The 20216-nt window shown below is 43.4% G+C and overlaps 1 protein-coding gene across 3 annotated transcripts in view; it reads right to left on the reverse strand.

Moving 5' to 3' along the window:
- Positions 1-273: 273 nt before the first annotated feature.
- ODAD2 (outer dynein arm docking complex subunit 2) overlaps positions 274-20216 on the reverse strand; it is a 273021-nt gene continuing 253078 nt past the window's right edge. For all 3 annotated transcript variants that reach the window (XM_075587666.1, XM_075587667.1, XM_075587665.1), the window contains one exon: positions 274-604. In XM_075587666.1, the coding sequence (XP_075443781.1) occupies positions 491-604 (114 nt within the window). In that variant the 3' untranslated portion in view covers positions 274-490. The remainder of the gene's footprint in view (positions 605-20216) is intronic.

Consider the following 20216-nt stretch of genomic DNA (forward strand, 5'->3'; position numbering starts at 1 on the left):
ATACCCTTGGAATGATCGGCACACTCCAGCTACTTACTTTTTATTTTTTTTTCTAGAATACCAGATGTGAGTTCTGTTGATCTGTGGTCAACTTGCTCTTGTGGGTTGAAATCGATTACACAGAAAGGAACATAATGGCAAGATCATTAAACACATTCTGTATATCAAGAATTGATCAAGATGTGTATGTTACCGTGGAGTAACAGACAGGGAAGACAAATATACATATTTTTAATTATTGACAAGAAAGCAAAAAAAATGCATTGCCTCATATTACTTTATTGGAGTATTTTAATGCAAGAGCGAGACATACATTGACAAATTATATTTTTTATATTTAGAATCATGTCTGAATACTAACACAATACCTTTTAAGTAGTGTAATAGATGTTTTACAATGGTTTCTGACTGTATATGTATGCCTGTCTATTGATATGTTCTTAAGTATTGTTGAGTAAAAACAAGAGAGCAAGTTAATGTCATTCAGATTTCAGCCATATCTTGCCTTTTCATTAGCCAGGGCTAGTCTGCGAATGTTAGATATGCAGCCAGCAGCAGCTTCCTGGAGAACTTCATCAGTGGAGCCCACCATGTCTATCAGTAGCTGGAGAAGAAAAAAGGGCAATACAGTCAATCGCACATACATTAATATTCAAATCAGCCCTTCGCCTATATACATGGCCTTTACCTTGTTGCAAAAAGCTAATTTATTGTGCTGTCAGTCACTCAAACTAATTGATAATGTTCATTCAAATATTAAAAAACCATCCTAAGATTATTAACAGCCCGTTTAGTTTATTGTATTTTTGTTCTGTCCAATGGCATGTTTGTTGAAAAACATTATTTTGTTGTTGTTTTTCAACACAAACACATTAACTTTTTAAACTCTACACAGTATATAAATCCAGGATGATAACCACCAGAATCACTTCATATTAACCATACATGAGTTTTTCTGGAAGGCTCAAGTACATTCTAATGTTACAGTAGTTAGCATACAGCAAATTTTGCTCCACAAAATCAAGTACTTTTCATTTTTACCTTATATGAACCAGAGAGGTCCTCCGGAGCTAAACCACAGCACTCAAAGCTCTGGGAATACCCTGACATCCAAGATATTTAGTCTATCTATCTATCTATCTATCTATCTATCTATCTATCTATCTATCTATCTATCTATCTATCTATCTATCTATCTATCTATATACACACACACAGTGGTGTGAAAAAAAAGTACACCCTCTTTGAATTCTATGGTTTTACATATCAGGACATAATAACAATCATCTGTTCCTTAACAGGTCTTACAATTAGGTAAATACAACCTCAGATGAACAACAACACATGACATATTACACCGTGTCATGATTTATTTAACAAAAATAAAGCCAAAATGGAGACTCTATGTGTGAAAAACTAAGTACACCTGTAACAGGGGATTTATCCCTGTTCAGGAAATGTGCCTCTAATCCAGCAGTGTGGTGGTTAACTGCTGGTAGTCAATTAACCAACACCACCTGGCTGATTAGGTTTGTTAGAAAAGCCTGCCTTTGAGACAGGAAGTGATTTTGTTCCTGAGTCTCACAAGTTGTGGGACTGACCATAGGGACAGACGTCTTGAGCCTACCAGAAGAGGCTGCCAGCAAGACACAGGGGAAAGTACTTCTAAACCTGGATCCTGACATTGCCTTATCGCCCAAAGGTGTGGACACCAGAAGAACAAAGAAGCCTTCCCCTACAAGAAACAGATAAGACTTTCCTTTCTAAGACTTTTTGTATATCTGGAAATATCAAGATATATGTTTGGGGCTGGGAGACATGCTAATCTAAAGGGAGTTGTGGACTGCATAGGTTTCACTAGAAATACTCCCAAGTGGAACAGAAGCTTTGTTTGACCCCTTATTTGCATATGTTTGGCTGATTTTCTTGTGTTAAAGAAACAGGCGAAATAAAAGCCTTATTTAATTTCACCTTATAAAGTCTCTATTGCATACCTCTGCACATGTCCTCTTACAAACACCCTTACTGCTTCCATAGGAATTAAGATGCTAAGTACCAGACAGATGCTGCTAATCAAATGCCCTTGATTGTGGACTCAAATAAAAAAATAAGAAAGTTAACAAACTAGTTACTGAACAAAATGGTATCTTTAACCTAAGTAAAAAAGTGTTAACGGATGACCAAGTTCAGATTTTAAATAAGGGTCTCTCTTTTGCCCCGTCCAATAGGATGAATCGTTTCAATACCTATATAGAGTAGGCAAATTTGTGAGAAATCTTTCTTTAAAGAAATACTTTATAAAACAAAAATTACATAATACTGCAGTCAGTGGGGCCACATTACCTACTGTAAGCAGTGAGTTTCACCATACTCATTTCAAAAATAAATCACAATTCTACCCCAGTTATTTAAAAGGAGGCTGTCTAGATTTATTTGAGAAACTAGTGCAAGATGATTTAGACAAATTATCGAAACAAAATAAGTACATTAAGCAAAATTTGAACCCGAAACAATATAATGCAATTAATGAGTTAAAAAATGATAGTTCTATAGTTATCAAAATCAGCGGATAAGGGAAGAGGTGTCGTGGTTCTTGACAGAGGGGATTACGTAGGATTACTCTTAGACTGCTGAATGATACTGATACTTATATTAGATTGTTAAATAATCCTACGGATGATTACCTGTATGAACTGGAGAATATTTTGACAATAGGGTTACAGAAACATCTGTTGTGCAAAGAAGTATTTGAATTTATTTTGATAAAGAAACCAATTTTGCCAATTTTTTATTATTTACCAAAATTACATAAAGACCCCATTCATCCCCTTGGTAGACCTTTTATTTCTGGTGTAAAATCTATCACTTCAAATCTCTCAGCCTTTGTTGACTTTTTTCTGCAGAAGCCAGTCAAGAAACTTAAGTCATACTTAAAAGACACCACACACATTTTGAATTTATTAAATAATATAGTTTGGAAGAATCATTATTATTTAGTCACGTGTGATGTCACTTCACCATACACTGTTATTGAGCATGGACACGGTTGCACTTCTGCACGTTACTTTTTGGAATTAGAAGGCACTTACTCAACGACACATATTGATTTTATTATTTCACTTATTAAATATACTTTAACACATAATTTGCAAAAAGATTTCATCATGAAACCAAAAAAAAAAATTAAGGGCACGGCGATGGGCAACAGGTTTGCCCCCAGTTATGCGAATCTCATTATAGGGATGTGGGAAGACCAAAACATCTGGTCCCAGCATGAATTCAGGGCAAACTTGGTGCTCTGGACCAGATTTGTGGACGATATATTTTTCATTTGGGATGGTGATCACGACTCACTATTATTATTTATTGAATATTTAAATAAAAATGATTATAATCTTAAATTCGCTCACAAGTTTAGCAATGTTGAGATAGAGTTTCTTGACCTACTTATCTATATTGAGGGAGGTCAAATTCAAACTAAAACCTATCACAGAGACGAATCCTAGGATTGGAGCGGAGCACAGCAAGAGGAAGGGGGACCAGCAAGGTGTGGGTTAAAAAATTATTTATTGGAAAACATGGTATCGAGGAACAGAACAAACACTCTGACGCGTTTCAGGCAAAGCGCCCTTTATCAAAGAGATGATTCGCGTCTTCTCCCTCTCACAGTCTTATAGACGGCTCCCCGCCCACAAACATTAGTGACGTCGCGTCAATGTTGGCGCGAACACATAAGAATCAATACTATTGGTCAGGCTCTCCTCCAATAAGATCCCTAGATTTAGTGGGTGCGTCTCATGTGGAAGAGGAGTGACGTACAGACCTCGCGGTCTCATGAACACCTCCCCGCCCATAAACAATGATGACGCTGTATATATTAGGAGTGAGAGCATTTTACATGGATCTAAAAAGTAGAGCTCTCCTCCAATCAAGCCTCTATAACCAATAGGTGCGTCTCATGGGAGCGAGGAGTCCGACAAAGACTGACAGTAGGGACAAAACATAATTGGCATAGAGAGAATAAAGAGAAAAATCAATAAAAAAGAATGAACAATAACAGACATTTAAAAACAAACAGAATAAATCTGCAAATCGGTTTCTCGAATAGGTGAGGAACAATGGGAAAATGCAAAGATAGAAGCAACTTGTTGTAAAGCATACATATCTATAAAATCACATAAATATAGTTGAAGAATCAACAAATTAATATAATGAACGCTGTCCTATATGCATCTATCAATTTCAAGTGCATCATAATCATTGAAGGAAAGGGTAGAGAAATAAAGGGATGCATAGCATATATAACGAAAAAGTTATAATCGCAGTACACATTAATATCCTTAGAGAGAGTAGTCAATATAAACAATTTTAAGGCTAATAATACATTTATAAACAATAAATAATTTTTTAACCCACACCTTGCTGGTCCCCCTTCCTCTTGCTGTGCTCCACTCCAATCCTAGGATTCTTCTCTGCCAAGACACCATAGCGTGATGCACGCACCCCATGAAGCAGCTATTTTCTGAGTATTATCTCTCCCCTATTATTTGTGGGGAGTTGTTGACCAGAAACAGTGTTACATTGAGAGATCTCTGTTCTGTGGAGTACTGCATGAGACTGTTTTAAGCTTATATTTGTCTCCACCATATGGACAGTCATGATTTATTGAAGGGTCACTGTTTCTCAAAACACTGGGTCCAATATCTCCTATAGCTTTATTTGGCTTTTTCCTACACCCTGATATATGTGCTTTGATATATGGATTACCAATATGTCTCAATCTTACTGAGCACTGCTACTTGGACCTGCGTCCTAACCACCTAAAACCTATCACAAACTGGTGAGTTGCCTCAACTACATTGAGGTGGATAATAATCATTACAGGACTTGGCTTGAAAATATTCCACAAGGAGAACTTAGAGTAAAAAGAAACTGCTCTAATAATAGCATATATGAACAGCAAGTAAAAACTATGCTGTCCAAATTTGAAAGTTAAAACCATAAAAAAAGCCACATTAGATCAAGCCTATTCTAAAATTAAAAAAATTGACAGAAAAGACCTTCTAAAATATAATTCTAAAAAGACACCAAACACTAATAATACTGGTATAATAGATGTTCTGTTTATTACACAATTCATTTTTTTAGCTACAGACATTAAACAAGTGATACAAAAACATTGGCATTTGGTTCTAAAAGATACTATTCTTCAGCCACATTTACTTAAAACCCCACGTGTGTTATTTACAAAATCTAACACTTTAAAAAACAAATTGACACCCATCTGCTTAAAACCAGCTTATCAAAAAGTCTCTAGCACCACATTTTTAGTTGCTAAGGGCTTTTAAAGGTGCCTTAAATGCAAAACTTGTACATTAAATTTGCATGGGGCTAAAAATATTAAATCATTCAAATCCTTGATATCCATAACTTGTGATTCAACTAATATTGTTTACCTTATACAATGCCCATGCAATAAGCAATACATTGGGCGTACAATAAAAAAATTAAAAATTCGTTTTGCAGAACATATTACAAATATACAGAAAGGTTTCCAACAACATAATTTGTCTAAACATTTCTCAGAATTTCATGGTTGTAACCCCGCGGGGATTCTCTGTATGGGTATTGACAGGGTACCCCTCAGTTGGAGAGGAGGGGATGCTGTCAATTCCATTTCCAGATTGGAGACAAAGTGGATACATGCGGTCAAAACACTTGTTCCACTAGGATTAAATGTGGATATAGATCTGGGTGCCTTTTTGACATAGCATACACTTTGTCTCCAATTGTATTATTTCTCTGTGCAATTAACACGCCATTGCCAATATCTTTGCTGTTTTCTATAATTATAAATGTATATATTATTATGAGTCAGTATTATGTATTATCATTTTTTAATATTTCATGTGCATCAAATTATTCATTGATGGTAGTTAATTTTATATGATATGGATTATTATTATCTTATTATCTGCACCTGTCACCTGTGTGATGACTCTATTAGGTTTGTGTGATAGGTCATATTTGGACCAATCATAGAAGATTTCAATCTATGTAGAGGCCTCACGCTGGTGTGACTGCATACCCCCTGATAAAGTCTTTTTAGACTAAATGCGTAGGGCTACGGTAGTCTTGTCCCTTGGATTTTATTCACTTGCTGGACTATATGCCTTATTAAAGGCAATTGGAACTTTGCAACCGTTATTAGTGGCAATTGTGGCTGATTACACCCACGGAGAAGCTTCTGTTTATCCAAAACTGAAAGCAGAGCGTCATCACGCAGATATCGCGAGATTTCCAGCCGAGGAGGAGGAGACCTACATGTATTGACGTTGGAAGCAGACGGCGTCCTTTGGAGTGGATCCTGCGGCTAACTGTTCCTGAATTATAGTTCCAGACAAGGATTTTATCCTGACATGCACATTTTACTCTGTGATTTCGTAAGTAGGATCTGTGCTTACGTTGTGTCAATAATACATACATACTTCACAATATTTGGCTATCTTCTCATTTATAGATTCCACTCTGTCCAGGATTCTAAAGATTGGACTTTCATTGCATTATAATTTGTGTTTATTTACATAAGGATTGTGGTCAGTGGTTTGCGCCTTTTGTTTTTTCCTTAATATATATATATGACATCTGCAAGAACTTGTATGGAACAAACAAAGATGACTGCAAGGTCACCTAATAGTAAGCTGCAAAAGATTAAGTCACTGTTCTATTAACCATCAAAATGAGGCTGATCCCAGTGGCCATATTTGTTTATTCAGGACAATAATTATTATAAAGGAAGTTCAAAATAAAATATTGTAGGTCCCTGTTGCTTAGAGTGCTGCTGTTCATCTACAGGTAACCCCTTGTTTAAAATAAGGTAAATGTGTGTGTACTGTATATAAAAATATGTAAAAGAAAACCTAGCAGATATCCCCCCCCCCCCCGCCCCCAAACAAAATCGTCTTGAGGGAGTAACATGACAATATACATTATGCATTAATCAGCTTTTTCCTCCTCATCTTTTGTTTAAACTTACACTTTTGTGTTTTCATCTGTTTTTATTTCACTGGCATGAAATAAAAAATACTAATTCTTGTCCAGGTGATTAAAGTCTTAGGGGCGGTCAATAAACTCAGAAGAAGCTGATCACTTTGCATTTGGATGCTTTTGAGTTTATTGAACCAGCCCCTTAATATCTCTTGAGAAACGTTCAACTCTAGAGGACCCCTTTTCAGTTTTCATACTGACACCAAAAAAAAATCTGCTTTAATCGTTCCAACTAATTCATACTTGAAGGCTTTTTGAAAAGTGTGAAGCACTTTAAACCTACTGTAAGAGACAAGTGCAGACCGTTTAACGTGAAACTAAAATTAGGCTTTATTGCGCCTGTTCCTTTAATACAGCAATTGAAGAGGTTACAGGAAAACAGTTCCATGGTAGTACTACTCAGCACCTAACAGGTTTTAACCTCTTTTTTTCCTCTCAGTATTGAATAAACAATTTATTATTTTCTATTATTGGAGGAAGAGTGCTCGCTAGAGGATTCTTTATCTTTATGTGTTCTGCACCTCTGTTGACCTCTTGGTGTGAGGCATTCAGTTCTATGCGGAGAGTGTGAACCTCATTCTGAGAGACTTCCACCTCTCTATGGCAATTGCGGACCTCTTGTTGAGAGAGACTAATTTCTTTCAGTGCCTCCTCATACTTCTTTTTTAGGTTAGCAATCATTTTGTCAGATTTGCTCTGTTTTCCACCATGGTGGCATTTGTAACATTTGCTGTATCTAGATCTGTTCTTAGATCCTCCAGCTCGGTCTTGGCTGTAGAGTAAATTGCAAGCACAGTCTTCTGTAGCTCAGCATTATTTTCTCTCTGCAGTTTTACTTCTTCACGGAGCAGATCACAGTTATGCCTGGCAGCTTGCAGTGCATCTTCAGGGCTGGTCAAGGGATCATCACTTATTGGTTCAGACTCTGCTTCCCTGGTATGGTTGGTTGAGGGTTTCTCACTATTAGCACCAGGCAGACACTTCTTTGGGGTACACAACCTCTGCCTTGGACCCTCTGGATATTCTGTAATCCAAGGGACGAATTCTCCATTTTCTCTAGGATGCAGGGCATCTCGGACCCCCTTTTTCTCCACAGGACTGTGGACGTGTCTGTTCCTTCGACTTTAAGTGAAGAATCGCTTTTCTTTTTCCACCTCTTTGTTTTGGACAACTCCGTCCCGTCAGGGATACTTGGGTCTTCTTTATTTGAATTTTCTGTAGTTTCACTGTATCCAAAAGGCTTTTCATTCTAGTAAAATAACACCCTAAACTAAACAGTGCTTGACCTGAATGTATAAAAGTGCTACACAACTGAATTTAAACAATGACAATACTATTACAAAAAATAAAATTGATATGTAAGTGAAAACATAAACAGTGCTACTACTCGTGATAAATAATGATGATACCTGCTGGAGATATCAAAAGCTGCCAAGGTGTCTCATGGAGTAAGTCTCTCATAAACTTACATGTAACAGAATTGCAAATAAAACACAGATACCTGGCGCTTAAAAACACTCTGCACAAGAGACGCAAAGTCCATAGGGTAATTACAGTCCTTTGGGAGACCTTCCCCTGGAATCCAAGAAGGTGGAAGTAAGGAAGGGATCCTGACGGTTTTTACACTCACTGGTTATGTGAGTGTTTTATTGGCTGTTAATTGTTTGTTTAATAAATTGTTCGTGCATTCTACACTATTTTGTGCATTCCATCTCCCTATGTGATCAACTGAAAGCATTGGGGGATACTTCTGACCATCATTGGATTGCAGAAGGGAGACAGCTACACGTGGGGTTGGTGGCAGCAATATAGAAGTGGTTCAAGCACAGATTCTCTCCACTGCACCTATACCAGAGACTGATTGTAAATATGCATTATTCCTGTCAGCTGGGGAGGGTCCGAGTTCTGAGGTACTGTGCAATGTTGTGCTTTGTCTATCTCCCCTAGGAGGAACCGTCAGGATCCCTTCCTTACTTCCACCAGCTTGGATTCCAGGGGAAGGTCTCCCAAAGGACTGTAATTACCCTATGGACTTTGCGTCTCTTGTGCAGAGTGTTTTTAAGCGCCAAGTATCTGTGTTTTATTGTCAGGCTTTTCATTCTGTTGCGTTAGCTGGTGTAGATATTCAGAGATCTGCTGCTCCCGCTCTTGCCGATCACATTCATCATCATAGAGAGCGGTCTTTTCAGTACGTACAGAGTTCAGGCACCCCCACCATTCTTGGGGTGTTTTGTGCGTGTGACTCGGTTAGGGTTACCTATAAGAGATGTCTTCTTTCTTATCCGTATCCTCATAGGATCAGAATGGCCCCTCTTCCGTGGGGTAGGGTTCATTACAGGAACGCCACATCTTGTCCTCCATTTTGGGGCTATCAGGTTTACATTTCTTCCTGACCTCGGGAGGCGCTATTGTAGCTGTTTTCACTGTATTCGCTAGAACCCCAGCTGGTAGTCCTACAGGTGGGCAGAATTTGTTTGCAGAGTTTGTAGCTCTCACAGGCGTCTCTGTAGACTTTTTCTTCTTCTTTACTTTGGTATGTTTTAAAACATCAACAATACTGTGCACACATTCTTTCTCATCAGTGATACTGGATGTGCACTTGCTAAGTAAATCTTCTGTATTTTCCTTGCGAACATAGCGCATTGCTTGCTGCTGCAGTTCCTTGACTCATTGAAAAAAATAGTCCTCTGGCTTCTGTCCTTTTCCTAGGGCCACATAGGGGCCATCCCAATCATCCGAATAAGGTCTGAAGGGACACTGCGCCGTGTGGCTGGGCTCTTTACACCAGGAACACATTTTCTTTCCCGTTCTTGCAGAGTCTGTATTTTACTACAGCTGGGTGGCCATTTTAAATTCCCAGGTTTTTTTTTTTTTTCAAGTGGTGGGGTAGACTCTGGTCACAGCATCAGTCCCTTGTGTGGATCCCCGTCTGTCGCAGTCCTCCCAGTCAAACTGTGGCATTGTGGCTTTTTTCAGTGCAGTTTAGTTTTCCTGCCTGGATGTGTAGCCCTTTAATTCTGGTCACTTCTGCACGTGATTCTTTGTTTTGTTGCTCAGGCTGTTTGCATGAACTTTAGCAGGCAAAAGCACAAAAAATTTCACAGGCAGTCTCCAGGGCCCCTTTGAACTTCAAGGGCCACCTCTCATCCCAACTTCTGACACCATATGTAAGAGACGTGTGCAAAGGTACGCAATGGAGACCGTTTAAAGTGAAACTAAAATTAGGCTTTATTGCGCCTGTTCCTTTAACACAGCAAAACATTAAAAATAAACAAAAGAAAAGCCTACTCCGCTTTGGAGAATGTCTACAGATTTAGTCCAGCCCTCTCTGACTGGGTGGGTAGTGAAGATAATTACCACCCCCAAACATATACATATACATATATACATATACATATATACATACATATATACATATACAGTGTTCGACAATCCTATACATTTACACGCCCGGGGCGAGAGGATTTAACCTCCGGGTGAGTAAATATTGGCCCAAGCAGCACACGTGTTTTTTTTTTTTTAATTTCCCTGCTCGCGCTGAAAATTTCCCTGCTCGCGCTGAAAAAAAAAAAAAAAACTCCCGTTACCTGACAGCTGATTGGCGCGCGCTCCCAGGCTTTGTGGGCGCGTGGCCAGGCTCTATATGAGCCCGCTCCCAATGAGCGGCCATTCTTTCTGGCCGGAGATCTGTTGGAGAGTAAGTACTCTCCAATCCTCCATCTTGCGGCCCCTCTGCTCCTTCCCTGCAAGCACCCTTACTCCCCGCTTCCCGCGCGGGGCAGGAGATGGTAGTGGGGGTGTTCCCCCCCTTATCTCCCTGTCCCCGCTTACCCCGACTTCCCGCCGATCCCCGCGTGGGGCAGGAGATAGTAGTGGGGGTGTTCCCCCCTTCTCTCCCTGTCCCCGCTTACCCCGACTTCCCGCCGATCCCGGCGCGGGGCAGGAGATGGTAGTGGGGGTGTTCCCCCCTTCTCTCCCTGTCCCCGCTTACCCCGACTTCCCACCGATCCCCGTGCGGGGCAGGAGATGGTAGTGGGGGTGTCCCCCCTTCTCTCCCTGTCCCTGCTTACCTCGACTTCCCGCCGATCCCCGCGCGGGGCTGGAGATGGTCACGGGGGGGCGAGCGGGGCAGTTGTGGTGCTCGGTTGCACGGCCTTTCCTCTTCTTCCCCCTGTCGTGTGTGTGTGTGTGTGTGCGTGTATGTGCATGGGAGAGTGTGGCCCCCCCCCTCCCTGCCGTAACAATTTTGTATGCTGTCAACAGTTATTCCTAATGTATTTGTCCCATTCTACACACAGTCAGTCACCCACCCCAGTCAGTCACCCACCCCAGTCAGTCACCCACCCCAGTCAGTCATTCACACACCCAGTCAGTCACTTACCCAGTCAGTCACTCACTCAACCAGTCACCCACTCACTCAGTCAGTAACCCAGTCACCCACTCACTCAGTCATTAACCCAGTCACCCACTCACCCTGTCACTCACCCTGTCACTCACCCACCCACCCAGTCAGCCACCCACCCAGTCAGTCAGTCAGTCAGCCCCCCAGTCAGTCAGTCAGCCACTCAGTCAGCCACCCAGTCAGTCAGCCACCCAGTCAGTCAGTCAGTCTGCCACCCAGTCAGTCAGCCACCCAGACAGTCAGTCAGCCACCCAGTCAGCCACCCAGTCAGTCAGTCAGCCACCCAGTCAGTCAGTCAGCCACCCAGTCAGTCAGCCACCCACCCAGTCAGTCAGCCACCCACCCAGTCAGTCAGCCAGTTAGCCACCCAGTCTCTCTCTCTGTGTATCACCCACCCTCTGTGTGTCACCCACCCTCTCTCCCCTCTGCGTCTCTCCCACACTCTCTCTCTCCCACACTCTCTCTCTCCCACACTCTCTCTCTCTCTCCCACAATCTCTCTCTCTCCCCCACACTCTCTCTCTCTCCCACACTCTCTCTCTCTCCCCCACACTCTCTCTCTCTCCCCCACACTCTCTCTCTCTCCCCCCCACACTCTCTCTCTCTCCCCCCTACACTCTCTCTCTCTCCCCCCTACACTCTCTCTCTCCCCCACACTCTCTCTCTCCCCCCCACACTCTCTCTCTCTCCCCCCCCAACACTCTCTCTCTCTCTCTCCCCCCCACACCCTCTCTCTCCCACACCCTCTCTCTCCCACACCCTCTCTCTCTCTCCCACACACTCTCTCTCTCTCCCACACCCTCTCTCTCTCTCCCACACTCTCTCTCTCCCACTCTCTATCTCTCTCCCACACTCTCTATCTCTCTCCCACACTCTCTCTCTCTCTCTCTCTCTCCCACACACTCTCTATCTCCCACGCACTATCTCTCTCTCCCACACACTCTCTCCCTCTCTCTCTCCCTCTCTCTCACACTCTCTCCCTCTCTCTCACACTCTCTCCCTCTCTCACACACTCTCTCCCTCTCTCACACTCTCTCTCACACTCTCTCTCTCACACTCTCTCTCTCACACTCTCTCTCTCACACTGTCTCTCTCACACTGTCTCTCTCTCACAAACTCTCTCTCTCTCACACACTCTCTCTCTCACACACTCTCTCTCTCACACACTCTCTCCCTCTCTCACACTCTCTCTCTCACACTCTCTCTCTCACACTCTCGATCTGGATATCTTATTTACCCTATATATCTTAACTGCCCTATACTACACCGAAATAACCTATACTGCTTTCTTCCAGATCTGACTCAAGCTTCACATGGAAGACATCGGAATCCCCCCTAACCCAGAAGACAGGTAGGGAACACATCCCCTCCAATGTATAACATTGCGGGAATGAGGGTACCTGGACATTGAGGGACTGCGGATCAGGTAAGATCCCAGGCGGGATTGCTGCTTTAGATATTGTGAAGCGGGGACGTCCAGACACTGGTTAAGGGGTTCAGGAAACTAGTCATTCACACCTGGCTTTTATTTCTAGATCCGACATTTACACACACACACACACACACACACACACACACACACACACACACACACACACACACACACACACACACACACGTAACAAGGACTAATTGTAGTATAATGTAATACAATAAATACATTTATGTCAAAAACGAATGTTCTGACTAGGAATTTATTAAATGTATTTTATTAATATATTTTATTTTAAAGCGGGGTTGGGGACGGGACTAGAGTTGGGGGCGGGACTAGAGGTGGGGTTGGGGGCGGGACTAGGTGGCGAGTAGATTTTTTGATTGGGCGAGTAGATTTTTGGGTGATTTGTCAAACACTGCATATATTCATACATATATACATACATACATACATACATACATACATACATACTGTTAGAAAAAGCCTGTTCTGAGAAACAGAAAGAGACTGCAGATATTCCTTAGCTCACAAGGGCGCTGACCAAGGGAAAAGACTGCAGAGATTCCCTAGTCCACAACTGGGCTGACCTGGGGAGCAACAGATGTCTTGAGCTGCAGAGGGATTGTAGGCTAACAGCAAGACAAAGGGGACAAGACCTCTAAACCTAAACACGGACATTGCCATAACACTCAAGGGTGCGGACCCAGGAGAGCAGAGAAGCCTTCCTACAGCTACAAGAAACAGATAAGAGACTTTCTTATGGGACTGATATATATATATGTTACAATGAATGAAGCAAGGATTACTTAAAAACAGTGTCTCTTGGAATGTTATCTGTGCTGGTCCTTCCCCCGGTGTGGATGAGATTTATGGCTGGAGGTGTCAAAGGGTAACTGAAAGCAAGTGAAGAAAGAGTGTGTATGTGTATCAGTGTGAATAAAAATGAATGGAGCCGCCGGAAGAAGAGATCAGTGTATCTCGAAAGCTCGCACAAATAAAAGCATTTCGTCAGCCACAGAACGGTATCATCTATTTATTTTTTGATTATATATATATATATTGTGACAAAACGGCTTACTCCGGGGCTCCGCCGTCTGTCCGGGACTGTTAGAACACGGTCTTTTAGGGTAGGTTAAATGATGAGACGTCACGTACTGTTCCTTTAAACAGGCTATGCCTGGTTTATTCAGTCCCAGGCACTGAGACTGCCACAGTGTAAACAGAAAACAAAGCCAAACAAAAAGCTGCTCGTCTGAGCGATAACTTAAAACTTAGATGTCCCTGACTCAGAGGTGGAAGTGGCTTGTCCACTTCCACCAACAAAATAAGTACCTTTGCAGTCTTTAGACAAACTAACAGAATGAATGAAGCGATTTGGGAAAGAGGCTTTCTCACCCCTCTGCAGTTCAGCAGCCTTCCAGGCTCTTGGGCGGGGCCCAGAGGAAACAGGAAACAGGTCTTATATACCTGAACTCTAATCAGCATGACAGGTGACAGAAAACAGGCAGCAGACAAACTGTGGAATGGAGTGCCTGTACTACGAGGCTGCCCTGTTCAGCTTAGACAGGACAGAAACTGTTCAGTATCCTGGGAGCCCTGTATATGGAGTTTATTACCAACCCCTGGTTTCTGTCACATATCCTCCCCCCCAGCTCAGACCTCGAGGGGTGAGCGACCATGGATATTAGGGAGTGCATCCTAGACAGCCCGTCGGCATTGCCATGTTTGTGCCCCGACCTGTGTTCCACAGAAAATTTAAAGGGCTGTAGGCTTAGGAACCACCTGGTCACCCTAGCGTTCTTCTCCCTATTTTGACACATCCAGGTAAGGGGTGCATGATCTGTGACCAATCGGAACTTTCTCCCCAACAGATAATACTTGAGTGTCTCTACAGCCCACTTTATTGCGAGACACTCTTTCTCGACTATGGAGTAATTTTTCTCCTGGGGATTTAGTTTCCTACTTAAATAAAGGATGGGGTGCTCCTCCCCTTGAGACTCCTGGGAGAGTACCGCCCCCAGCCCTACCTCAGATGCGTCGGTTTGGACTACGAATTCTTTGGAGAAGTCAGGTGTGACCAACACTGGTTGGGCACAGAGAGCTTCTTTCAGGCTTCTAAAGGCCTGTTCGGCTTCGGGGGACCACTTTACCATTAGCGGTCCTCTTGCTTTTGTGAGGTCGGTTAGTGGGGTTGCCTTAGTTGCAAAATTGGGAATAAACCTCCTATAGTAGCCAATTAACCCCAAAAAGGTCCTTACTTGTTTTTTTGTGACTGGCCTTGGCCAATTTTGTATCGCCTCTACTTTGAGTGTTTGTGGTTTGAGTAACCCTCTACCAATAGAATACCCCAGATACTTGGCCTCCTCCAGACCAATAGTGCATTTAGCGGGGTTAGCAGTTAGTCCAGCAGACCGAACTGCGTCGAGCACAGCTTGGACCTTTGGAAGGTGGGACTGCCAATCTTCACTATGGATTACCACATCATCTAGGTAGGCGGCAGCATACCGAACATGTGGTTTTAAAATTTTATCCATCATTCTTTGGAATGTGGCGGGAGCTCCATGTAAGCCAAAAGGCAGCACCTTATATTGAAAGAGGCCGTCTGGGGTTGAGAAGGCTGTTTTTTCTTTTGCCCTTTCTGTCAGGGGAACCTGCCAGTACCCTTTTGTTAGGTCTAGGGTTGTGAGATATCGGGCTTTGCCCAGTCTCTCTACAAGTTCATCCACCCTGGGCATAGGATAAGTATCAAATTTTGACACCGCGTTTAGTTTCCGGTAGTCATTACAAAACCTTGTTGTACCGTCTGGCTTTGGGACTAAAACTATAGGGCTGTTCCACCCACTTTGGGATTCCTCAATTACGCCTAGTTTTAGCATTTTTTTAACCTCTAAACTTATAGCCTCTCTCTTGGCCTCTGGGATTCGGTACGGTTTAAGGTTAACTCGGACCCCCGGTTCAGAGACTATGTCATGTTTAATTACGTTAGTTTTACCTGGCTGTGTAGAGAAGATTTATTTGTTCCTTCTCACTAAACTCTGGACCTCTCGTTTCTGATGCACGGACAGTGTTTCAGCTATGCTAACCTCTGGGTCAGTTTCTTGATTCTCTGACGGAGCTGGGGGTACTAGGGTTAACAAGACCTCTCTATCTTTCCAGGGCTTGAGTAGGTTTATATGGTAAATTTGCTCAGGTTTCCTCCTACCTGGCTGCCTTACCCTATAATTTACTTCTCCCACTCTTTCCAAGACCTCATATGGCCCATGCCATTTAGCAAGGAATTTACTCTCCACGGTGGGAACCAGAACTAGTACCCTATCACCTGAAAAAAAAATTCTGACCCTAGCACCCTTATTATACGTATTCCTTTGTGCTTCTTGAGCTTTCTCCATGTGTTCCCTCACTATGGGTAGGACTGCAGCAATGCGGTCCTGCATCTGGGCAACATGCTCTATTACACTTCTGTAAGGGGTAACCTCGTGTTCCCAAGTTTCTTTGGCTATATCCAGTAAGCCCCTTGGATGTCGGCCATACAATAGTTCAAACGGGGAGAAGCCTGTGGATGACTGGGGAACTTCCCTAATGGCAAATAACAGGTATGGTAACAAACAGTCCCAGTTTTTCCCATCCTTATCGACCGCCCGGCGTAACATGCTCTTTAAGGTTTTATTGAACCTTTCCACTAAACCATCTGTTTGTGGATGATAGACTGAGGTTCTGAGATGCTTGATTTTTAGGAGTTTACATAGCTCTTTTGTTACTTGGGACATAAATGGTGTTCCCTGGTCAGATAAGATCTCTTTAGGAATTCCGACCCGGGAAAACAGAAGTACTAACTCTTTTGCTATGTTTTTAGCAGAGGTGCTACGTAGGGGAACTGCCTCCGGATATCGGGTAGCATAATCTAATATTACCAATATATGCTGATGTCCCCTAGCAGACTTTATTAGGGGTCCTACTAGATCCATAGCAATCTGGTCAAATGGTACCTCTATTATGGGAAGGGGTACCAATGGGCTGCGGTATGCTTTGAACGGGGCGGTGATCTGACATTCTGGGCATGAGGAACAATAGTTTGTAATTTCTGCCAGAACCCCAGGCCAATAAAAGCTTCGGAGAACCTTTTCTTTTGTCTTTTCCACCCCTAGGTGTCCCCCCAATGGATGACTATGTGCGAGGTGTAATACTACGTTACGGAATGTCCGTGGTACCAACAATTGTTTAGTTGTAACTGATTTTCTTTTATCAACCCGATATACTAGGTCGTTCTCTACCTCGAAGTAGGGGTAAGCAAGTGACCTATCTGGTTGGCCATGAGTACTATTCTGGTCCCGTATATTTCCCCTTGCTACCGCTAATGTGGGGTCCTCCCACTGGGCCTTCTTAAAACTCCCAGGACTGACCTCTAGGTCAGCGAGGGTCTTATCCTGTACTGGGGTGGTAAGTGCCTGATCAACATCTTGATTTGGGGTATTCCCTACCAAAGTAGTGATGGGGAAGGGAATTTCACAGCACTCCTCCTTTTCCCCCTTCTTATTTGGGCCCTCGTCAACATCCATTTCTGAAAAAGGGAAAGGATTTGTTTCTTCTAACCCTTCGTTATGGTCCGCTATTGAACTCTGGGTGCTATTCTGAGCTGGGGACCACATTTTTAGAAAATGGGGAAAGTCGGTCCCTATTAACACATCATGTGCCAGTTTGGGTACAACACCCACCTTGAAATCTAAAGAACCAAATTCTGTTTCAAAAAAAACATCAACAGTGGAATATTCATGATTATCCCCATGTATACAACAAATTGCCACTCTTTGTGAACTGTTTACCTGTTTCTTCTTAATGGGCAATAGGTATTCGGACACTAGTGTGACCATGCTCCCAGAGTCAAGAAGTGCCCGAACCCTCTTACCATTAACCTTTACAAATGCCCACAGATGGTTATTCAAGGGGTCCTCTGGGCTAGGGCCCATACATTGGGACAACAGCGAATAAGGTTCCACACTGTTGCATTGCATGGGCTCATCATTTAGTGGGCAGATTTTTGCTGTGTGGCCCCTCTCATGACAATTTACACATTTAGGTACATAGTCTGTGTCCCACTTAGAGCCTTTTCCCGGCTCCCCATGTTGGCTATTGCCCTTAGTGTGCGAACCACTGTTGCTGGAGCGGCGTGAAGGTGGTCGCCGCTCTTCAGCGCCCCTTAACCCCGGTACCCTTTTACCGTCTCTGGAAGAGTCCTGGAACCTCGGGTAGTGGGGTTGCTCCACGACTGTTGGTTGCGGGTACTCTTCTGCTGCACTGTACCTTTCTACAAGGGCCACAAGCTCATCCGCATTGTGGGGGTCACTCCGACTGACCCAACGACGTAAGGCAGAGGGAAGTTTCCTCAAGAACTGGTCCATGACCAACCGTTCCACGATGTGGCTTGCTGAGTTGATCTCGGGTTGTAGCCACTTCCGGGCGAGGTGGATGAGGTCATACATCTGGCTTCGGGTGGCTTTATCCATCGTGAAGGACCATGCGTGAAACCTTTGGGCACGAACAGCCGTGGTTACGCCGAGGCGGGCGAGGATCTCGAACTTCAACTTTGCATAGACGTTAGCTTCGGCTGGCTCTAGATCAAAGTAAGCCTTCTGGGGTTCGCCGCTTAGGAAGGGTGTGATTAGACCAGCCCACTCAGCTTCTGGCCATCCCTCTCTCTGTGCCGTGCGTTCAAACGTGAGAAGATAGGCTTCCACATCATCCGAGGGTCCCATCTTCTGAAGGTAGTGGCTTGCCCTGGTCATTTTCGGAACTGGTGCTGCCGCTGCCAGTGGAAGGTTACTGATAGTCCCCCTCAGGATCTCGAGTTCCTGCTGTAAGCCCTGAGCGAACCGCTATTGCTCCTCTCTCAGCAAGCGGTTTGTCTCTTGCTGGTGTGCATTCGCGTTTTGCAGGGCTTCATTCGTCTGTTGCTGGTTTGCATTCGTCTGTCGCTGGTTTGCATTCGCCTGTTGCTGGTTGGCATTAATCTCTTGCTGGGCTATTAGCAGCTGTTGCTGGGCTGCATTCGTCTGCTGCTGGTTTGCATTAGTTTCTTGCTGGGCTATTAATAGCTGTTGCTGGGTTTCATTCACGTCTTTCTGGGCAGCGACATTGCGTACCAGCGCACCCACCACGTCTTCCATCTTGTTTGCAGAGGATGAAAAAAACTTTTTTTTTTTTTTTTTTCAAAGTTCTTCAACCCGCAGACCCCCTAGTGCTCTGCCCGCATTCTCCACCATATGTGACAAAACGGCTTACTCCGGGGCTCCGCCGTCTGTCCGGGACTGTTAGAACACGGTCTTTTAGGGTAGGTTAAATGATGAGACGTCACGTACTGTTCCTTTAAACAGGCTATGCCTGGTTTATTCAGTCCCAGGCACTGAGACTGCCACAGTGTAAACAGAAAACAAAGCCAAACAAAAAGCTGCTCGTCTGAGCGATAACTTAAAACTTAGATGTCCCTGACTCAGAGGTGGAAGTGGCTTGTCCACTTCCACCAACAAAATAAGTACCTTTGCAGTCTTTAGACAAACTAACAGAATGAATGAAGCGATTTGGGAAAGAGGCTTTCTCACCCCTCTGCAGTTCAGCAGCCTTCCAGGCTCTTGGGCGGGGCCCAGAGGAAACAGGAAACAGGTCTTATATACCTGAACTCTAATCAGCATGACAGGTGACAGAAAACAGGCAGCAGACAAACTGTGGAATGGAGTGCCTGTACTACGAGGCTGCCCTGTTCAGCTTAGACAGGACAGAAACTGTTCAGTATCCTGGGAGCCCTGTATATGGAGTTTATTACCAACCCCTGGTTTCTGTCACAATATATATATATATATGTGTGTGTGTGTGTGTCTCGGAAGTGTGTTGCGTACAGGGTGCATTCGGCTCCTCCTTCTTTCGCCTCACATATAAAGTATGTTACTAAATCTTGCCACATTGCACCCCTTTCTCTGTTTCTTGACTACGAAATTACTAATGCATGCCCCCATTTCCTCCAGTATTGATTACTGCAGCATTCTTTTATATTGCCTCCCTACCTCACAATGCTCTTGCTTCAATTATTTTCTACTTTTCAAAACTTTTATCTGTTTTTGACCTCCTGAAGTCTCTTTGCTGGCTTCCTATTAAAGCAGCAGTCCAAGCTGCCATTTTATTTTATTTCCCCCTTTAATATGTGCATCAATACAATCCACACAATGATAAGTAATTAGCTAAGTTGCCGATCGATCCGTTCTCCTGTGATTGATCGACGAAGATTTGGCTCGGAGGTTCACTAAATGGCTGTCAGTGCAGCAGAAGAGGACCCAAGATGCAAACT

Source organism: Ascaphus truei, chromosome 2 (assembly GCF_040206685.1).
Source record: "Ascaphus truei isolate aAscTru1 chromosome 2, aAscTru1.hap1, whole genome shotgun sequence".
Lineage (NCBI taxonomy): Eukaryota > Metazoa > Chordata > Amphibia > Anura > Ascaphidae > Ascaphus > Ascaphus truei.